At 35.4% G+C, this 19,608-nt stretch overlaps 1 protein-coding gene across 17 annotated transcripts; it reads left to right on the forward strand.

The window, feature by feature from the left end:
- Window positions 1-634: 634 nt before the first annotated feature.
- Window positions 635-18,544, forward strand: LOC127835090 (uncharacterized). 17 transcript variants are annotated; one of them, XM_052361344.1, is made up of 8 exons: window positions 635-762; window positions 1,679-2,011; window positions 2,829-3,161; window positions 3,980-4,312; window positions 6,460-6,625; window positions 7,778-7,944; window positions 12,511-12,843; window positions 17,145-18,539. In XM_052361344.1, exons 1-8 carry the CDS (start codon window positions 714-716, stop codon window positions 17,282-17,284), a joined length of 1,854 nt encoding a protein of 617 aa, XP_052217304.1. In that variant the 5' UTR covers window positions 635-713; the 3' UTR covers window positions 17,285-18,539. The 17 variants fall into 17 exon arrangements, with proteins under 17 accessions (XP_052217304.1, XP_052217297.1, XP_052217302.1 ...); XM_052361337.1 differs by having other exon boundaries at window positions 6,460-6,792; window positions 7,612-7,944; window positions 17,145-18,537; XM_052361342.1 differs by having other exon boundaries at window positions 2,829-2,994; window positions 4,146-4,312; window positions 6,460-6,792; window positions 7,612-7,944; window positions 17,145-18,537.
- Window positions 18,545-19,608: the final 1,064 nt, after the last annotated feature.

Raw genomic sequence — 19,608 nt, forward strand, 5'->3', positions numbered from 1 at the left:
ATCTTATGTACGGCATAATTCCACTTTACGTGAACTCGTTCATATTTCAATCCACTGGAACAGTTTTAGTTTATTAATCTCCGCACAGGCTGCTTAAATAAAATGAATTGTTTTTGAATATTTATTAGGAAGCATCGGCAGTATCGCTCTTTTCCGAGTCTTTGCGCATAAGCTCGGTATAGGTTTAAAAAGCCTAAATCGCCGGTTTAAATGGTGGCCGATTTGTATTGCTTTCACAATATGTGTTCCAATCGTGTTTTCCTGTTTTTATGATTCGAATTTATGAAAACATACCATCTTCAAATATTACGTCTCTTTAAAGATATAAACAGATACAAAAAAGAGAAAAGGCGAATTATTAATGTAATTGTTATTTACATTTCAACGTATGTGTCGAAATATACAACCTGAAATAATTAAACATTGCATCTGAAATTAAGTCGTGCTACTAGCTATACTTTTATTCACGTGGCAAATATTTGTTTTTAAAAGCGCCGTTAAATCTACTCCTACCCAATGAAAGCTGACAACCCCCATATAATAAATCGTTTTAATGACGGAAATTATTTGAGAAAACGTAATATCAAATCAGTAACAGGTAATTTATGTATCCTTTTTTGAAACAAAACTACCACGCGACCATTATTCCTATCAAGGCGGACATTTATTTGCTTTAGTCTAGTTTCAAATTCAATTCTCAGTCAGAATAAGAAATGGATGTCTTTGTCGCTCTGTTATTGTGTGTGATATGCGTGACAAAAGGTAAATTGATATATTTAATTGTATTTGTTTATTTTAAACATGTACATATATGTTTAATTACGTATCATACAACTTATTTAGTGTGCATATACGTACTAGATAAGCACAACATCGAAATCCATACATGTATACATTAATTTCCTCTTGTAATATAAAAAAGTATATATGTTATAAAACCCTATATATACATCAAGGAAAAGTCCTAATCTTGTGCACATCAAAGTAAAATAAGGTTTTTATTTCAATAGTAACAATTCGTAAAATTGAGTTCGATTCGAAATCGATCGAATGTTTATACTTCACTGTTGTTAATGGTACTAACGGATAAAGCTTATTACTTCATAATGTATCACTACTCGGATATATTGATATCTTTAATAACCATACTTATTCCTGTATGTTTCCGTCGTAAATGTATTACCAAAATACATGTTAACTTGAACGTGAACATAGTAGGGAAAGTTAATGGCCTTAGAAAGTTGTTTACGTTCTCAATGCATCAATATTCCTTCTTCAGTTTATTTTTTACAACTCTATAATAAGAGAGAAGACATATCGCCGTGCGATTCCGCCAATGAATCAATAAACAAACAATTATACGAATGAACATGTACATTGTATTGCAGCTATTTTATTAAAAAATGGTTTAACCATTTCTCTCCAATTACTGTTGTCAATTTAACACAATTTAACTTATCACATCAGTACAAACTGAAAAAATACAGCAATGAACTTTCTAGTAACACGTGGTAACCAACGAACGCATAGTTATTGTATCAAAGAGTTTGAATTTCATATATTCAGGAAAGGTTATTATTCCAAAGTCTAACGTAAAACAGTCTCTTTTTCAACAAATATGCATAGATATTGTATATGTTGATTTATTCAATATTTATTGGTTTTCAATCTAATTCAGCGGCGAATGCTCAACTCCAATTGAGCGGCGGCGACGCATTCATTAACACACGAGTGCTATTAAATTGCACCCTGCCATCAGCCGCGACCATTGTGACCTGGCATTCGTCAGACAAAAGCAACAGTTATGAGACCGTGGCTGTGATTCAGGAATACTCCAATGGAAGGTGTAGCCAGAGCCCAAACTCAAACTTAACGTGTACTTGCAATTTCTCATTGTTTACCTGCGCGATCAATTCGGTCAATTTATCCAACGACGGACAGCGATGGCGTTGCTCGGCAAGCATTAATAGTGCTACAATGTACAGCAACACTCATACCATTAGAGTTCTAAGTAAGTTACTGTTACTATTGTATAACTGTTACTATTGTATTACCAAATGGAAATAATGTAATAAAATATTGTTTTCGAAAAGGCTTAAAACTGAAAGAACTAACGTGGACGGTTGTTATAGCTTATACAAAAGCGGCATTTTTATTAAAATCACTCGATTCAATTGTCTAAAGCATACGTGTACGATTTCTTTATGCATTTGAATGATTATTTTGTATACATGCTTTCCAGTGTAACCGTATTATGTAATCGCTTTACAAACTTCTTTCATACGACATAGATAACTTAAGTAATGTTAAATCAAATGATTTTCAAAATTAAGCTGTAAAACTGGTTTACTTGCTACGAGGTCTCGGAACAAAAGAGTCACGTGCAACGCAAACGCCGGTGCATTTTTTTCCGCTTCCAAACTGTATTCAAATCCGTCGTTTTATATACAAAATTGTCTGAACTGCCAATAAATAATCAAAAATTAAATATACGAATGAACTTGTAGATTGTATTGCAGCTATTGCATTAAAAATGGTTGAACCACTCCTCTCCAATTTCTGTTGTCAATTTAACACAATTTAACTTATCACATCAGTACAAACTGAGAAAATACAGCAATGAACTTTCTAGTAATACGTGGGTTCAAATGAACGCATAGTTATTGTATCAAAGAGTTTGAATGTCTTGCATTCAGGAAAGGTTATTTCATACGACAATTTGTCATTATTCCAAAGTCAAACGTTTAACAGTCTCCTTTTCAACAAATATGCATAGATATTGTATATGTTGATTTATTCAATATTTATTGGTTTTCAATCTAATTCAGCGGCGAATGCTCAACTCCAATTGAGCGGCGGCGACGCATTCCTCAATACACGAGTGCTATTGAAATGCACCCTGCCATCAGCCGCGACCATTGTGACCTGGCATTCGTCAGACAAAAGCAACAATTATGAGACCGTGGCTGTGATTCAAGAATTCTCGAATGGAAGGTGTAGCCAGAGCCCAAACTCAAACTTAACGTGTACTTGCTATTCCACGTTGTTTACCTACGCGATCAATTCGGTCAAGTTATCAAACGACGGACAGCGATGGCGTTGCTCGGCAAGCATAAATAGTACAACAATGTACAGCAACACGCATACCATTAGCGTTTCAAGTAAGTTACTGTTACTATTGTATAACTGTTACTTTTGTATTACCAAATGGAAATGATGTAATAAAATATTGTTTTCGAAAAAGGCTTAAAACTGAAAGAACTAACGTGGACGGTTGTTAAAGCTTATACAAAAGCGGCATTTTTATTAAAATCACTCAATTCAATTGTCTAAAGCATGCGTGCACGATTTCTTTATGCATTTGAATGATTATTTTGTATAAATGCTTTCCAGTGTAACCGTATTATGTAGTCGCTTTACAAACTTCTTTCATACGACAAAGATAACTTGAGTACTGTTAAATCAAATGACTTACAAAATTAAGCTGTAAACCTGGTTTACTTGCGACGAGGTCTCGGAACAAAAGAGTAACGTGCAACGCAAACGCCTGTGCATTTTTTCCGCTTCCAAACTGTGTTCAAATCCGTCGTTTTATATACAAAATTGTCTGAACTGCAAATAAATTAATAAAAAATTAAATATACGAATAAACATGTACATTGTATTGCAGCTTTTGCATTAAAAATGGTTGAACCACTTCCCTTTAATTATTGTTTCCCATTTAACACAATTAAACTTATCACATCAGTACAAACTGAGAAAATACAGTAATGCACTTTCTAGTAACACGTGGTTACCAACGAACGCATAGTTATTTTATCAAACAGTTTGATTTTCTTATATTGAAGAAAGGTTATTTCATACGGCAATGTGTCATTATTCCAAAGTCTAACGTAAAATAGTATCATTTTCAACAAATAGGCATAGATATTGTATATGTTGATTTATTCAATATTTATTGGTTTTCAATCTTATTTAGCGGCGAATGCTCAACTCCAATTGAACGGCGGTGACGCATTTCTCAATACACGAGTGCTTTTGAGTTGCACCCTGCCATCAGCCGCGACCATTGTGACCTGGCATTCGTCAGACAAAAGCAACAATTATGAGACCGTGGCTGTGATTCAGGAATTCTCGAATGGAAGGTGTAGCCAGAGCCCAAACTCAAACTTAACGTGTACTTGCAATTCCACGTTATTTACCTGCGCGATCAATTCGGTCAAGTTATCCAACGACGGACAGCGATGGCGTTGCTCGGCAAGCATTAATAGTGCTACAATGTACAGCAACATTCATACAATTAGCGTTTCAAGTAAGTTACTGTTAGCATTGTATAATTGTTATTTTTGTATTACCAAACGGAAATAATTTAATGAAATATTGTTTTCGAAAAGGCTTAAAACTGAAAGAACTTACGTGGACGGTTGTTATAGCTTATACAAAAGCGGCATTTTTATTAAAATCACTCGATTCAATTATCTGAAGCATGTGTGCACGATTTCAATAGGCATTTGAATGATTATTTTGTATAAAGTCTTTCCAGTGTAACCGTATTATGTAGTCCCTTTACAAACTTCTTTCATATGACATAGTTAACTTGAGTACTGTTAACTCATTGATTTACACAATTAAGCTGTAAACCTGGTTTACTTGCTACGAGGTCTCGGAACAAAAGAGTAACGTGCAACGCAAGCGCCGGTGCATTTTTTCCGCTTATAAACTGTGTTCAATTCCGTCGTTTTATTTACAAAATTGTCTGAACTGTTTTCTCCTTCGCCGAAGAAAATGGCTTCTGTTATTGTGCAAACATGAACAAACGCTACATAAATAACGTCATTTTATCGATTTTCTTGTTAATCAGCGATGCACGGACACTATACGAAGATTTCAACGTAACCTTATATATGTATATAATGCTTAAAGAGGTGATACGGCGATCATTTAAACAAACACAATATTAAAGCAGAATTACGACAAAACCCCATGACATCTTAGGTACTTTTTATTGCTTTTGCTCTGTCTGTTTGTTGGTTTGTTGGTTTGTTTGCGTCAAACTTTAACATAGGCCATAACTCTTGAAATACTGAAGAAAGCAACTTGATATTTAGCATGCATGTGTATTTTATCGAGATGCACATTTTGAGTGGTGAAGGTCAAGGTCATCCTTCAAGGTCAAAGGTCAAATATATTGGGGGACATAGTGTTCCACAAACACATCTTGTGCTTAAGAAAATGATATTGAAAGCACTCTCGCAGGTATGTATAAATAACCCGCTCATGATTTCGGCTTCGAAAAAACAGTTTTTATTTTGTGTCACGTACCCGGCGCGTTATTAAACACTGATAGCTAATTGCATGGAAACCCGTATTAAGCATATTGAATTTTTGTTTGCTTAAAAAATAATCGGATTTAATGATACCACGGAAGGTAAATCATTTCTTATTGTCCTGGTTGTACGTTAACTGTGGGATACTTATACTACCATACGAAGTAACGAGGGGTACAGTGGATTCATCATAGACGTCTGTCCGACAGCTGTTTGTTTGTCTGGTTGTCGGACTGTACGCCTTTTCGTCGACCTGTTTGTCTGTCTGTCCGTAGAGAAAGACGTTTTCTCCTCAGTTTTCATTATGCAACATTCAAACTTGCAGGCATTACTCTCATGACGTTGTTCATGTGTGATTTGTATCAGCCTACGTTGACAATTACACAATATGCCCCTTTTTCGACAAAGACGTTCTATTCATTTTTATTAATATAAACGATATGCGAAATAACTGCTCGGAAACCACAAGGTTGTTATATTTGGTATAGTAATATAAGTATTCATCTACCAAATTTTGTGAAATTATTCTTATGTGTTAAATAGTGGCCACGCTAGGGGAGTTACAAAGTTATATAAAGTTATATAACAAAATATCTTTAAAAATCTTTTGCTCTGAAATCACCAGGCTTATGTGTTTAATATGTGATTGTGGACCTCCAAATATTTCCTAAATGTCAATTAGTCACACACAGTGGGTCACATGATTTAATAAATGTATGTATATAAATATATTTTCTCGGTAACCACCTGTTACTTTTAAGTTTTTAGCATCGCATTACGGATCCTCTATAACCATGGCTCTGTGGAAAACTTGCTAAGACTTTCGGTGTAAGGTGGTATTCTAAGCCAGTATGTGCTACAACGACATGGGTTGTTAGGGTGGTATTCTAAGCCAGTAGTGTTCTACAACGACATGGGTTGTTTTATGGTATTCTAAGCCAGCATTGTTCTGCAACGACATGGGTTGTTCGGTGTTATTCCAAGCCAGGATTGTTCTACAACGACATGGGCTGTTTGGAGGTATTCTAAGCCAGCATTGTTCTACAACGACATGGGTTGTTAGGTGGTATTCTAAGCCAGATATTGTATATGTTGATTTATTTAATATTAATTGGTTTTCAATATAATTCAGCGGCGAATACTCAACTCCAATTGAACGGCGGCGACGCATTCATCAATACACGATTGCTATTGAATTGCACCCTGCCATCAGCCGCGACAGTTGTGACCTGGCATTCGTCAGACAAAAGCAACAATTATGAGACCGTGGCCGTAATTCAGGAATTCTCCAATGGAAGGTGTAGCCAGAGCCCAAACTCAAATTTAACGTGTACTTGCAATTCCACGTTGTTTACCTGCGCGATCAATTCGATCAATTTATCCAACGACGGACAGCGATGGCGTTGCTCGGCAAGCATTAATAGCACGACAATGTACAGCAATACTCATACCATTAGCGTTTCAAGTAAGTACCTTTTACCATTGTATACCTGTTACTTTTGTATTACCAAATGAAAATGATTTAATAAAATACTGTTTTCAAAAATTCCTTAAACTGAAAGAACTTACGTGGACGGTTGTTATAGCTTACACTTAAAGCGGCATGTTTATTAAAATCACTCAATTCAATTATCTGAAGCATGTGTGCACGATTTCAATATGCATTTGAATGATTATTTGGTATAAATGCTTTCCAGTGTTACCGTATTATGTAATCGCTTTACAAACTTCTTTCATACGACAAAGATAACTTGAGTATTGTTAAATCAAATGATTTACAAAATTAAGCTGGAAACCTGGTTTACTTGCGACGAGGTCTCGGAACAAAAGAGTAACGTGCAACGCAAACGCCTGTGCATTTTTTCCGCTTCCAAACTGTGTTCAAATCCGTCGTTTTATATACAAAATTGTCTGAACTGCAAATAAATTAATAAAAACTTAATATACGAATAAACATGTACATTGTATTGCAGCTTTTGCATTAAAAAAATGGTTGAACCACTTCCCTTTAATTATTGTTTCCCATTTAACACAATTTAACTTATCACATCAGTACAAACTGAGAAAATACAGTAATGCACTTTCTAGTAACACGTGGTTAACAACGAACGCATAGTTATTGTATCAAAGAGTTTGATTTTCTTTTATTGAAGAAAGGTTATTTCATACGGCAATTTGTCATTATTCCAAAGTCTAACGTGAAATAGTATCATTTTCAACAAATATGCATAAATATTGTATATGTTTATTTATTCAATATTTATTGGTTTTCAATCTTATCCAGCGGCGAATGCTCAACTCCAATTGAACGGCGGTGACGCATTTCTCAATACACGAGTGCTTTTGAATTGCACCCTGCCATCAGCCGCGACCATTGTGACCTGGCATTCGTCAGACAAAAGCAACAATGATGAGACCGTGGCTGTGATTCAGGAATTCTCGAATGGAAGGTGTAGCCAGAGCCCAAACTCAAACTTAACGTGTACTTGCAATTCCACGTTATTTACCTGCGCGATCAATTCGGTCAAGTTATCCAACGACGGACAGCGATGGCGTTGCTCGGCAAGCATTAATAGTGCTACAATGTACAGCAACATTCATACAATTAGCGTTTCAAGTAAGTTACTGTTAGCATTGTATATGTTATTTTTGTATTACCAAATGGAAATAATTTAATAAAATATTGTTTTCGAAAAGGCTTAAAACTGAAAGAACTTACGTGGACGGTTGTTATCGCTTATACAAAAGCGGCATTTTTATTAAAATCACTCGATTCAATTATCTGAAGCATGTGTGCACGATTCCAATATGCATTTAAATGATTATTTTGTATAAAGTCTTTCCAGTGTAACCGTATTATGTAGTCGCTTTACAAACTTCTTTCATATGACATAGTTAACTTGAGTACTGTTAACTCAAATGATTTTCACAATTAAGCTGTAAACCTGGTTTACTTGCTACGAGGTCTCGGAACAAAAGAGTAACGTGAAACGCAAGCGCCGGCGCATTTTTTCCGCTTCCAAACTGTGTTCAATTCCGTCGTTTTATTTACAAATTGTCTGAACTGTTTTCTCCTTCGCCGAAGAAAATGGCTTTTGTTATTGTGCAAACATGAACAAACGCTACATAAATAACGTCATTTTATCGATTTTCTTGTTAATCAGCGATGCACGGACACTATACGAAGATTTCAACGTAACCATATATATGTATATAATGCTTAAAGAGGTGATGAGGCGATCATTTAAACAAACACAATATTAAAGCAAAATTACGACAAAACCCCATGACATTTTCGGTACAAATGTACACATGTTTGTTGGTTTGTTGGTTTGTTTGCGTCAAACTTTATTATTGGCCATAACTTTTGCAATGCTGAAGATAGGAACTTGATATTTGGCATGAAAGTGTATCTCAAGGAGCTGCACATATTGAGTGGTTAAAGGTCAAGGTCAATGCCATTCTTCAAGGTCAAAGTTCAAATAAATAGGGGGGGGGGTGGCATAGTGTCACGACTCTGACTTTTGTGAATATAAAATATCTTCGGTGGCGGCAGCGATTCATGTCATTTTAAAAATAAATTTCTTTTTTCTTATTTCTTTCAGTTAAGAAGTGAAAAAATAAACACATTATGTATTTTTTTTCAAATATATCATTTATTATTTTCTTCATATCACGCATCTATAATCATAATACAGTCATGTCAATGATAACATTACGTGAGAAAAGTTAGTTATAAATTAATAATTATGTTAAAATTCTGCCAGTTTTCTGTTAAAATTCTGCAAGTTTTTCTGTTATATTTGTTTGTAATTTCTTTTTCTAATGAGGATGTTAATTATAAACCATCAGCTTTTAAAGCTTTTGTCTTTCTTTTGTTCTCTTATTTTTGTGTTACCACCTACCGACCCAACCGTTCTGGTTAGAGTGATTCAAACTCAGAAATCACGGCCTTTTATACCCTCAGAAATTCTGTTACCGCAGAATTCTGCTAAATATTAGAATGTCATAACGTGAAAAGCAGAAGACTGACAGAATCACCAATAACTTTGGATTGTTCAATGAAAAATATAACATTTCACTATGTATCAACAAAATAATGTATAATACTACATAAATTACCTGCATATTTGCTATTTTTAATGCAAATAGTTCTTTAAAACAATAAAAATTATTACAGTATAAAAAAGTTGACAGCAGATTGTTTACGTAATAGTGAGGTCATTCTCGGCTACAACGCCACCTAGGGTTAAATAACACTAAATAAACATGTATACAATAACTTAAAAAAAAATGGATATAAACTCAAACAATCTCGTAGCTGGTAATTCAGGTAAATTTTCAAGTATGTTATCATTAGAGTCTCATACAATTGTAAAGCTTAACTGCAGACAGCATTCGAAATATAGGTTAAATATCAAACAGTAAATAAACATTACCCCAACCACTAAGGTATACATGTGTTACAATAGTGTTTCACAAAATATTGTTCTTAATAAAATGATATTGAAAGCACTCTCGCAGGTATGTATAAATAACCCGCTCATGATTTCGGCTTCGAAAAAACAGTTGTTATTTTGTGTCACGTACCCGGCGCGTTATTAAACCCTAATAGCAAATTTAATGGAAACCCGGCTTAAGCATATTTAATTTTTGAATTCAATACTGCTCCAGCAGCTGGAGTTTCACTTCTTTATATTGATTTGCACACCAGTTTGATGTGTGCTGCGTGGATGCAGTAGCGTGTATCCCCGTACACATCTTCGATGTTGTTATATTTTCAGCCTTCAGAGGCTGGTAGCGGTATTGTTATTTTTGTTATTTTCAGAAACCTTGCTTATATAATAATTATTAAATACTGTTCCAGCAGCTGGAGTTTCACTTCTTTATATTGAATTGCACAACAGTTTGATGTGTGCTGCGTGGATGAAGTAGCGTGTATCCCCGTACACATCTTCGATGTTGTTATATTTTCAGCCTTCAGAGGCTGTTAGCGGTATTGTTATTTTTGTTATTTTCAGAGACCTTGTTTATATGTTAGAATTCAAAACCGCTCCAGCAGCTGGAGTTTCACTTCTTTATATTGTTTACTATTTAAAAAATCGGAATCAATGATACCAAGGAAGGTAAGTCATCTGTTATTTGCCTGGTTGTACATTAACTGTGAGATAGTTATACTACCCTACGAAGTAACGAGGGGTACAGTGGAATCAGCATAGACGTCTATGCGACAGCTGTTTGTTTTGCTGGCTCTCGGTCTGTACGCCTTTTCGTCGATCTGTTTGTCTGTCTGTCTGTCCGTACACAAAGACGTTTTGTTTTCTCGCCACGTTCCATTTTGCAGCATTCAAACTTGCAGGCATCACTCTCATGACGTTGTTCATGTGTGATTTCTCTCATCCTACGTTAACAATTACAAAGTATGCCCCTTTTACAACTAAGACGTTTTATTCATTATTATTAATATAACCGATATGCGAAATAACTGCTCGGAAACCACAAGGTTGTTATATTTCGTATCGTAATTTAAGTATTCATCTACCAAGTTTAGTGAAAATATGTTGATGTGTTAAACAGTGGCCAAGCTAGGGGAGTAACAATATTGTATACACTTATATAACAAAATAGCTTTAAAATTCTTTTCCTCTGAAATCACCAGGCGTTTGTGTTTAATATGGGATTGTGGTCCTCCAAAATATTTTCTAAATGTCAAAACTGGCCACACCTAGAAATTCACATTATTTAATAAACGTATGTTTAAAAGTATTTTTTTCTCGGTAACTACATGTTACTTTTAAGTATGTAGCATCGCATTACGGGTCCTCTATAACCATGCTTATGTAGACAAATTTACTAAGACATTCGGTGTAAGGTGGTATTCTAAGCCAAAATGTGCTACAACGACATGGGTTGTTTGGTGGTATTCTAAGCCAGTATTGGTCTGCAACGACATGGGTTGATTGTTGGTATACTAAGCCAGTATTGTTCTTCAATGACATGGGTTGTTAGGTGGTATTGTAAGCCAGCATTGTTCTATAACGACATGGGTTGTTTCGTGTTATTCTAAGCCGGAATTGTTCTAAAACGATAAGGGTTGTTTGGTGGTATTCTAAGCCAGTATTGGTTTTCAACGACATGGGTTGTTAGGTAGTATTATAAGCCAGCATTGTTCTAAAACGACATGGGTTGTTAGGTAGTATTCTTAGCCAGCATTGTTCTAAAACGACATGGGTTGTTTGGTGGTATTCTAAGCCAGTATTGGTCTGCAACGACATGCGGTGTAAGGTGGTATTCTAAGCCAGTATTGTTCTACAACGACATGGGTTGTTTGGTGGTATTCTATGCCAGTATTGTTTTATAACAACATGGGTTGTTTGGTGGTATTCTATGTCAGTATTGTGCTACATTGACATGGGTTGTTTTTTTGGTATTCTAAGCCAGCATTGTTCTACAACGACATGGGTTGTTCGGTGGTATTTTAAGCCAGTATTGGTCTACAACGACATGCGGTATGAGGTGGTATTCTAAGCCAGTATATGCTAAAACGACATGGGTTGTTTGGTGGTATTCAAAGCCAGTATTGTTCTACAACGACATGGGTTGTTAGGTGGTATTCTAAGCAAGCATTGTTATACAACGACATGGGTTGTTAGGGTGGTATTCTAAGCCAGTATTGTTCTACAATGACATCGGTTGTTAGGTAGTATTCTTAGCCAGCATTGTTCTACAACGACATGGGTTGTTAGGTAGTATTCTTAGCCAGCATTGTTCTACAACGACATGGGTTGTTTGGTAGTATTCTAAGCCAGCATTGTGCTACAACGACATGGGTTGTTTGGTGGTATTCTTAGCCAGTATTGTGCTACAACGACATGGGTTGTTTGGTGGTATTCTTAGCCAGTATTGTTCTACAACGACATGGGTTGTTTGGTGGTATTCTAAGCCAGCATTGTGCTACAACGACATGGGTTGTTTGGTTGTATTATAAGCCAGCATTGTTCTAAAACGACATGGGTTGTTTGGTGGTATTCTTAGCCAGTATTGTTCTACAACGACATGGGTAGTTTGGTGGTATTCTAAGCCAGCATTGTTCTACAACGACATGGGTTGTTAGGTGTTATTCTAAGCAAGATATTGTATATGTTGATTTATTCAATACTTATTGGTTTTCCATCTAATTCAGCGGCGAATACTCAACTCCAATTGAACGGCGGCGACGCATTCCTCAATACACGAGTGCTATTGAATTGCACCCTGCCATCAGCCGCGACCATTGTGACCTGGCATTCGTCAGACAAAAGCAACAATTTTGAAACCGTGGCTGTGATTCAGGAATTCTCCAATGGAAGGTGTAGCCAGAGCCCAAACTCAAACTTAACGTGTACTTGCAATTCCACGTTGTTTACCTGCGCGATCAATTCGGTCAATTTATCCAACGACGGACAGCGATGGCGTTGCTCGGCAAGCATTAATAGTACGACAATGTACAGCAACACTCATACCATTAGCTTTTCAAGTAAGTTACTGTTACTATTTTATAATTGTTACTTTTGTATTACCATATTGCTTAAAACTGAAAGAACTTACGTTGACGGTTGTTATAGCTTATACAAAAGCGGAAGTTTTATTTAAATCACTCGATTCAATTATCTGAAGCATGCGTGCACGATTTCAATATGCATTCGAATGATTATTTTGTATAAATGCTTTCCAGTGTAACCGTATTATGTATGCTTTAAAACTTCTTTCATTCGAGAAAGATAACTTAAGTACTGTTAAATCAAATGATATACAAAATTAAGCTGTAAAACCTGGTTTACTTGTTACGAGATCTCGGAACAAGAGTAAAGAGCAACGCAAGCGCCGGTGCATTTTGTCGGCTTCCAAACTGTGTTCAATTCGGTCGTGTTTCATTTACAAAATTGTCTGAACTGTTTCTCCTTCGCCGAAGAAAATGGCTTATGTTATTGTGCAAACATGAACAAACACTACTTATATAACGTCATTTTCTCGATTTTCTTGTTAATCAGCGATGCACGGACACTATACGAAGATTTTAACGTAACCTTATACATGTATATAATGCTTAAAGAGATGATGAGGAGATCATTTAAACAAACACAATATTTTAGCAGAACTACGACGAAACCCCATGACATTTTAGGTACTTTTTATTGTTTTTGCCCTGTCTGTTTGTTGGTTTGTTTGCGTCAAACTTTAACATTGGCCATAACTTTTGCAATACTGAACAACTTGTTATTTGGCATGTATGTGTATCTCATACAGCTGCACATTTTGAGTGGTTAAAGGTCAAGGTGAAGGCCATCCTTCAAGGTCAAAGGTCAAATATATGGGGGGGGGGGAGACATAGTGTTTCACAAACACATCTTGTGCTTAAGAAAATGATATTGAAAGCACTCTCGCAGGTTTGTACAAATAACCCGCTCATGATTTCGGCTTCCAAAAAACAATTGTCATTTTGTGTCACGTACCCCGCGTGTTATTAACCCTTAAAGCAAATTTCATGGAAACCCAGCTTAAGTATATTTAATTTTTGTTTGCTTTTTAAAAAATCGGATTTAATGATACCACGTAAGGTAAGAAATCTGTTATTTTCCTGGATGTACGTTAACTGTGGGATAGTTATACTACCCTACGAAGTAAAGAGGGGTACAGTGCAATCAGCATAGACGTCTGCGCGACAGCTGTTTGTTTTTTTAATTGCCGGTCTGTACGCCTTTTCGTCGATCTTTTTGTCTGTCTGGCCGTAGACAAAGACGTTTTGTCCTCACTTTTCACTATGCACATTCAAACATGCAGGCATTACTCTCATGACGTTGTTCATGTGTGATTTTTATCATCCTACGTTAACAATTACAAAATATTCCCTTTTTTCAACTAAGACGTTTCATTCATTATTATTAATTTAAACGATATGCGAAATAACTGCTCGGAAACCACAAAGTTGTTATATTTGGTATCGTAATATAAGTATTCATCTACCGAGTTTTGTGAACTTATGTTGATGTGTTAAACAGTGGCCACGCTATGGGAGTTGCAATGTTATATATACTTATAGAACCGAATAGCTTTAAAAATATTTTCCTCTGAAATCACCAGGCGTATGTGTTTAATATGCGATTGTGGTCCTCCAAATTTTTTAAATGTCAAAACTGGCAACACCCAGAGGGTCACATGATTTAATAAACGTATGCATAAAAATATATTTTTCTCGGTAACCACATGTTACTTTTAAGTTTTGTAACATCGCATCACGGGTCCTCTATAACCATGCCTCTGTGGAAAACTTGCTTATACATTCGGTGTAAGGTGGTATTCTAAGCCAGTATGTGCTACAACGACATGGGTTGTTTGGGGGTATTCTAAGCCAGCATTGTGCTACAACGACATGGGTTGTTTGGTGGTATTCTAAGCCAGTATTGTTCTACAACGACATGGGTTGTTAGGTGGTCTTCTAAGCCAGCATTATTCCACAATTACATGGGTTGTTAGGTGGTAATTTAAGCAAGCATTATTCTACAACGACATGGGTTGTTTGGTTATATTCTAAGCCAGTTTGTTTCTACAACGACATGGGTTGTTGGTGGTATTCTAAGCCAGCATTGTTCTACAACGACATGCGGTGCTAGGTGGTATTCTAAGCCAGTATTGTTCTGCAGCGACTCGTGGTGTTCGGTGGCATTCTAAGCCATCATTGTTCTACAACGACATTGGTTGTTTAGTTGTATTATTATCCAGTTTTTTTTGTACAACGATACAAAAATGGGTTGTTTGATGGTATTCTAAGCCAGCATTGTTCTACAACGACATGGGTTGTTGATGGTATTCTAAGCCAGCATTGTTATTAAACCACATGGGTCGTTTGGTTGTATTCTAAGCCAGCATTGTTCTACAACTGCATGTGTAAGTTGGTGGTATTCTAAGCCAGCATTGTTCTAAAACGGCATGGGTTCGTTGGTGGTATTCTAAGCCAGAATTGTTCTACAACGACATTGGTTGTTAGGTGGTATTCTAAGCCAGTATTTTGCTGCAACGACATTGGTTGTTAGGTGGTATTCTAAGCCAGTCATTTGCTGCTACGACATTGGTTGTTAGGTGGTATTATAAGCCAGTATTTTGCTGCAACGACATTGGTTGTTAGGTGGTATTCTAAGCCAGTATTTTGCTGCAACGACATTGGATGTTAGGTGGTATTCTAAGCCAGTATTTTGCTGCAACGACATGTGTTGTTAGGTCGTATTCTAAGCCAGTATTTTGCTGCAAAGACATTGGTTGTTAGGTGGTATTCTAAGCCAGTATTTTGCTGCAACGACATGGGTTGTTTGGTGGTATTCTAAGCCAGTATTTTGCTGCAACGACATGGGTTGTTAGGTGGTATTCTAAGCCAGTATTTTGCTGCAACGACATTGGTTGTTAGGTGGTATTCTAAGCCAGTATTTTGCTGCAACGACATGGGTTGTTTGGTGTTATTATAAGCCAGCATTGTTCTATAACGACAAGCGGTGTTAGGTGGCATTCTTAGCCAGCATGGGGACGTTTTGCACATTTTATTATATTCATGAATTTAAAATCTTTTAGTTCCAGGTGGTATTCTAAACCAGCATTGTTCTACAACGACATGGGTTGTTTGGTGGTATTCTAACCTAGAATTGTTCAACAACAACATGTGTTGTTTGGTGGTAATCTAAGCCAGTATTGTTCTACAACGACATGGGTTGTTTGGTGGTATTTTAAGCCAATATTGTTTTTCAACGACATGGGTTGTTTCGTGGTATTTTAAGCCAGCATTGTTTTACAACGACATGCGGTGTTAGGTGGTATTCTAAGCCAGCATTGTTCTGCAACGACATGGGTTATTATTTGGTATTCTAAGCCAGTATAGTTCCACAACGACATGGGTTCTTTGGTGGTATTCTAAGCCTGTATTGTTCTACAAAGACGTGGGTTGTTAGGTGGTATTATAAGTCAGCATTGTTATTCAACGACATGCGGTGTTAGGTTGTATTCCAAGCCTAAATTGTTTTACATCGACATGTGTTGTTTGGTGGTATTCTAAGCTAGCATTATTCTATAACGACATGGATTGTTAGGTAGTATTCTAAACCAGCATTGGGACATTTTGCACATTTTATTATATTCATGAATTTAAATTCGTTCAGTTCTTACTAATAAAACGATATTCTTACTTTAACAATTGTAAACAATAAACTGACGAAATAAGTTTTGTAATTTGCAATGTTTCATTATTTAATCGGAATCTTGGTGACATTTTAACAAAATACAATAACACGACATTGTTAATAAACACGCGCACAAAGATCGGCATATTCAAATGTATCTGTTAATTAAAAGAGCAACCTTTATATAATAAAACATTGAGTATATTTGTTGCTTGAGGTATATTATCGACTCGATTCATGAGGGATTAGAGAAAATAAACTTTTCACGATTAGTGCATTTCTCAACAAGTATTATTGTAAACTTGCGCATAATATTAAATGTATGTTATTAGTCAACCGTATTTTTCTGCGCCAGGCTAGTGTCTCTATACTTGAGCTCAATTAGCCATTGTCCGCTGAGGTATAACTTAAAAGTACCCCGGGTACTCTTAGGTATACTACAATGTACCCCGGGTACGGAAAAATACGAAGGCTCCGGCCATACTCAGGGTACTTTTTAGAATATTTCTGTACTCCGTGTACTTTAAAGTATACTTAAGGGTAGCCGAGGTACTTTTAACCAGTACATTAGCCGACAATGACCTAATGAGCTTTATTGTGAGTGTACTGATTTTAGTCAAACCAGGCAGATGTCCTAGACCAAGGCCTGGTACCGTTGGGATATGCCTGCAAAGGTGCAGTTCCGATAATGACTGCCCGGGGGCACAAAAATGCTGTTCCAATGGCTGCGGAAATGAGTGCAGGGGTGCAGTCTAAAGAGGCAGTTACACAACGTTTGGCTGAAAAATGATTCTATAGAAAGTACCCTTTTCTGCTATATAACGGAATATATGTGTAGTAAAGTTTAGTTTTATTATGTCATTATTATGTTTCTTTAATTATATGATGTCATTTTTCATTACACAGATTTTTCATAATTAACAGTTAGTCATCAGCACTTATGATACGCCTATCAACTAAGAGATAGTTAAAAGAAAGACAACCTGTATATAAGTTTGCAGTATTTATCTCCCTTGTTTAACCTGGTTACTCAGATTCCCTTATCTATTTTTAGATCAACTTTGGAATTTGTTAAACCCCTGGGTTTCAAAACACTTTAAGGTCTCATCATTCATAATGCATGTTTTTCTAATATAATGACATTTATACTTTACTTGTGTAAATCTATACTAATTGTTTTATCACTGTTATTATCAGTATTTTGCAAATTAATCAATAATGGGAACCATTACTGATAAGCCTTCTTTGAGAAAATCCCCTGCAGAGTTCCCTAGAGCTAAGATATTGATTATTAATTATTGGTGTGTTTTGATAGTTGAATTCATGCGCACTTTGCATATTTTATAAAAAGTATGTTGTTTATGTTCAATTTAAATAACATTGATGATTTGAGTGTTTGTATTATATTTTTAGTCTATGAGTAGAGATTATATTTTTAACCAATCAAAATGTCTGTAAATGGACTGATCTAAGGGAAAATAGACTGTTCTGTGAGTGGTCTTAGAACAGTATAAAATAAGCTGTTTTGGTTGAATTAATCACTTCTTGGTGCTTTCTTGAAAAGGTAACAACTCTTAGTCAAAGGTGGGACATTTTTTAAATAAATAATTAATGAAACTCTAAATTATTGTAACACCAGCATCAGCACATTTCGGCATTATTTTCCAAATTATTGTTATTATTTAGATTATTTTTATTTTCTAAATTAGAAAGACTATTTTATTTAAATAACTTAAGTAAATTATTATATTTTTACATTTGATTCACTTGAGTTTTACCACTCTCCATAAATTGTGTTCTTCAGATTAAGTTAGACCTATTTTCTAAACTAGATTATTGAAGTAACTGCTAGACTTACAGTAACTTATAATTATATCAGTTTTTGACAGATTGTGAACTTCTTTTCTTTTACATTCATTAAGGTATTCGCTGTATTTTGTTCATTTTTAATGATACTTAGATTCTTTAGACTTGGCTTGTACCTGTTCTTACTCTCTGTCATTGTTCTTCATTTTACTAGTTCTTAGAATAAAAGTTAGTTATTTTCGTTTAAGCTGAGTTGGTTTTCACTTATATATTAATTCTATTAGTGTATTTAGGCGTATTCGACTGGACGCCTTTAGTTGATTGAATTACAGTCAGTTGTGTCATCATGTCCGGAAATAAGCGTTCTTTAATTAGACTGGATAAATATTTCCGTATAATATAAGACATGTCTTTCTTGTAAAGCCATTGCCAAGAAGCAAGTATTTATTTCGTCGCTCTCTATACAGTTTCCATTTGATCATCTTCGACGTGACCTACAGTGAATGTAGTGACGTCAGTATAATTGTCTAGTTGTATGTTAAATCAAAGATCTATCAATTGATAGATCTTTGGTAAAACGCATTATTTACTAGTGTACAAAGTTATCTTGTTGATGGTGTTGATATCGAGCAAACAAAACAAACTCTTCAATTATTCAGGTTTGCATTGTGACCATTAGTATAATTAATCAAAAGATGATATATTGGCAAGGTACAAACATATATTTGCTACTATCGTGATGTCTGAACAAAATTAACATGTCGTTAACAAAATAATATAATACGTAACTTTCATGCCCTTTAAAGATGAAAATAATTGACCAACCTACGATTGAAAGTGGAAAATATAAATAAAGGAATGGGTGTTTTCTGTAGATAACATCGATTATCATGAGCGAGTGATCCGATGAATACATTTTAACGTGTAGAGCAGCCATTAATGCAATTATTTATTTTCGATCATTATACGTGTAATCCTGGGTTAATGCTATTTATAAATTAATTAAGTCATAACTAAAATACTGGCATGGTACCAGTTTTTCGAGAAAATCGTACTACACGAAAGCACAAATGTAAACGTTATTGAGCTTGAAATATGCAAACATTAATAGTAAGCATAATAATGGTTTATAGTTAAAGCTCCATGAACACTCAAAATCAACGAATATTTCGGAAAATACTTCGTAAAATAAAGTTAACCCACTAAAATCAGTGTCCTTTATAGCAATGGCATAAAGTTCAACGCTAGATGTAGTCTGGTTACATTTAACAAGA

Source organism: Dreissena polymorpha, chromosome 6 (assembly GCF_020536995.1).
Source record: "Dreissena polymorpha isolate Duluth1 chromosome 6, UMN_Dpol_1.0, whole genome shotgun sequence".
NCBI classification, from domain to species: domain Eukaryota; kingdom Metazoa; phylum Mollusca; class Bivalvia; order Myida; family Dreissenidae; genus Dreissena; species Dreissena polymorpha.

Excerpts from the sequence above, each read along its gene's own strand:
- LOC127835090 (XM_052361337.1), top strand. The coding sequence starts at position 714 with ATGGATGTCTTTGTCGCTCTGTTATTGTGTGTGATATGCGTGACAAAA. Across the intron at positions 4,313-6,459 it reads TCATACAATTAGCGTTTCAA|CGGCGAATACTCAACTCCAA; the intron begins GTAAGTTACTGT and ends AATATAATTCAG. Across the intron at positions 12,844-17,144 it reads TCATACCATTAGCTTTTCAA|TCAAACCAGGCAGATGTCCT; the intron begins GTAAGTTACTGT and ends TACTGATTTTAG.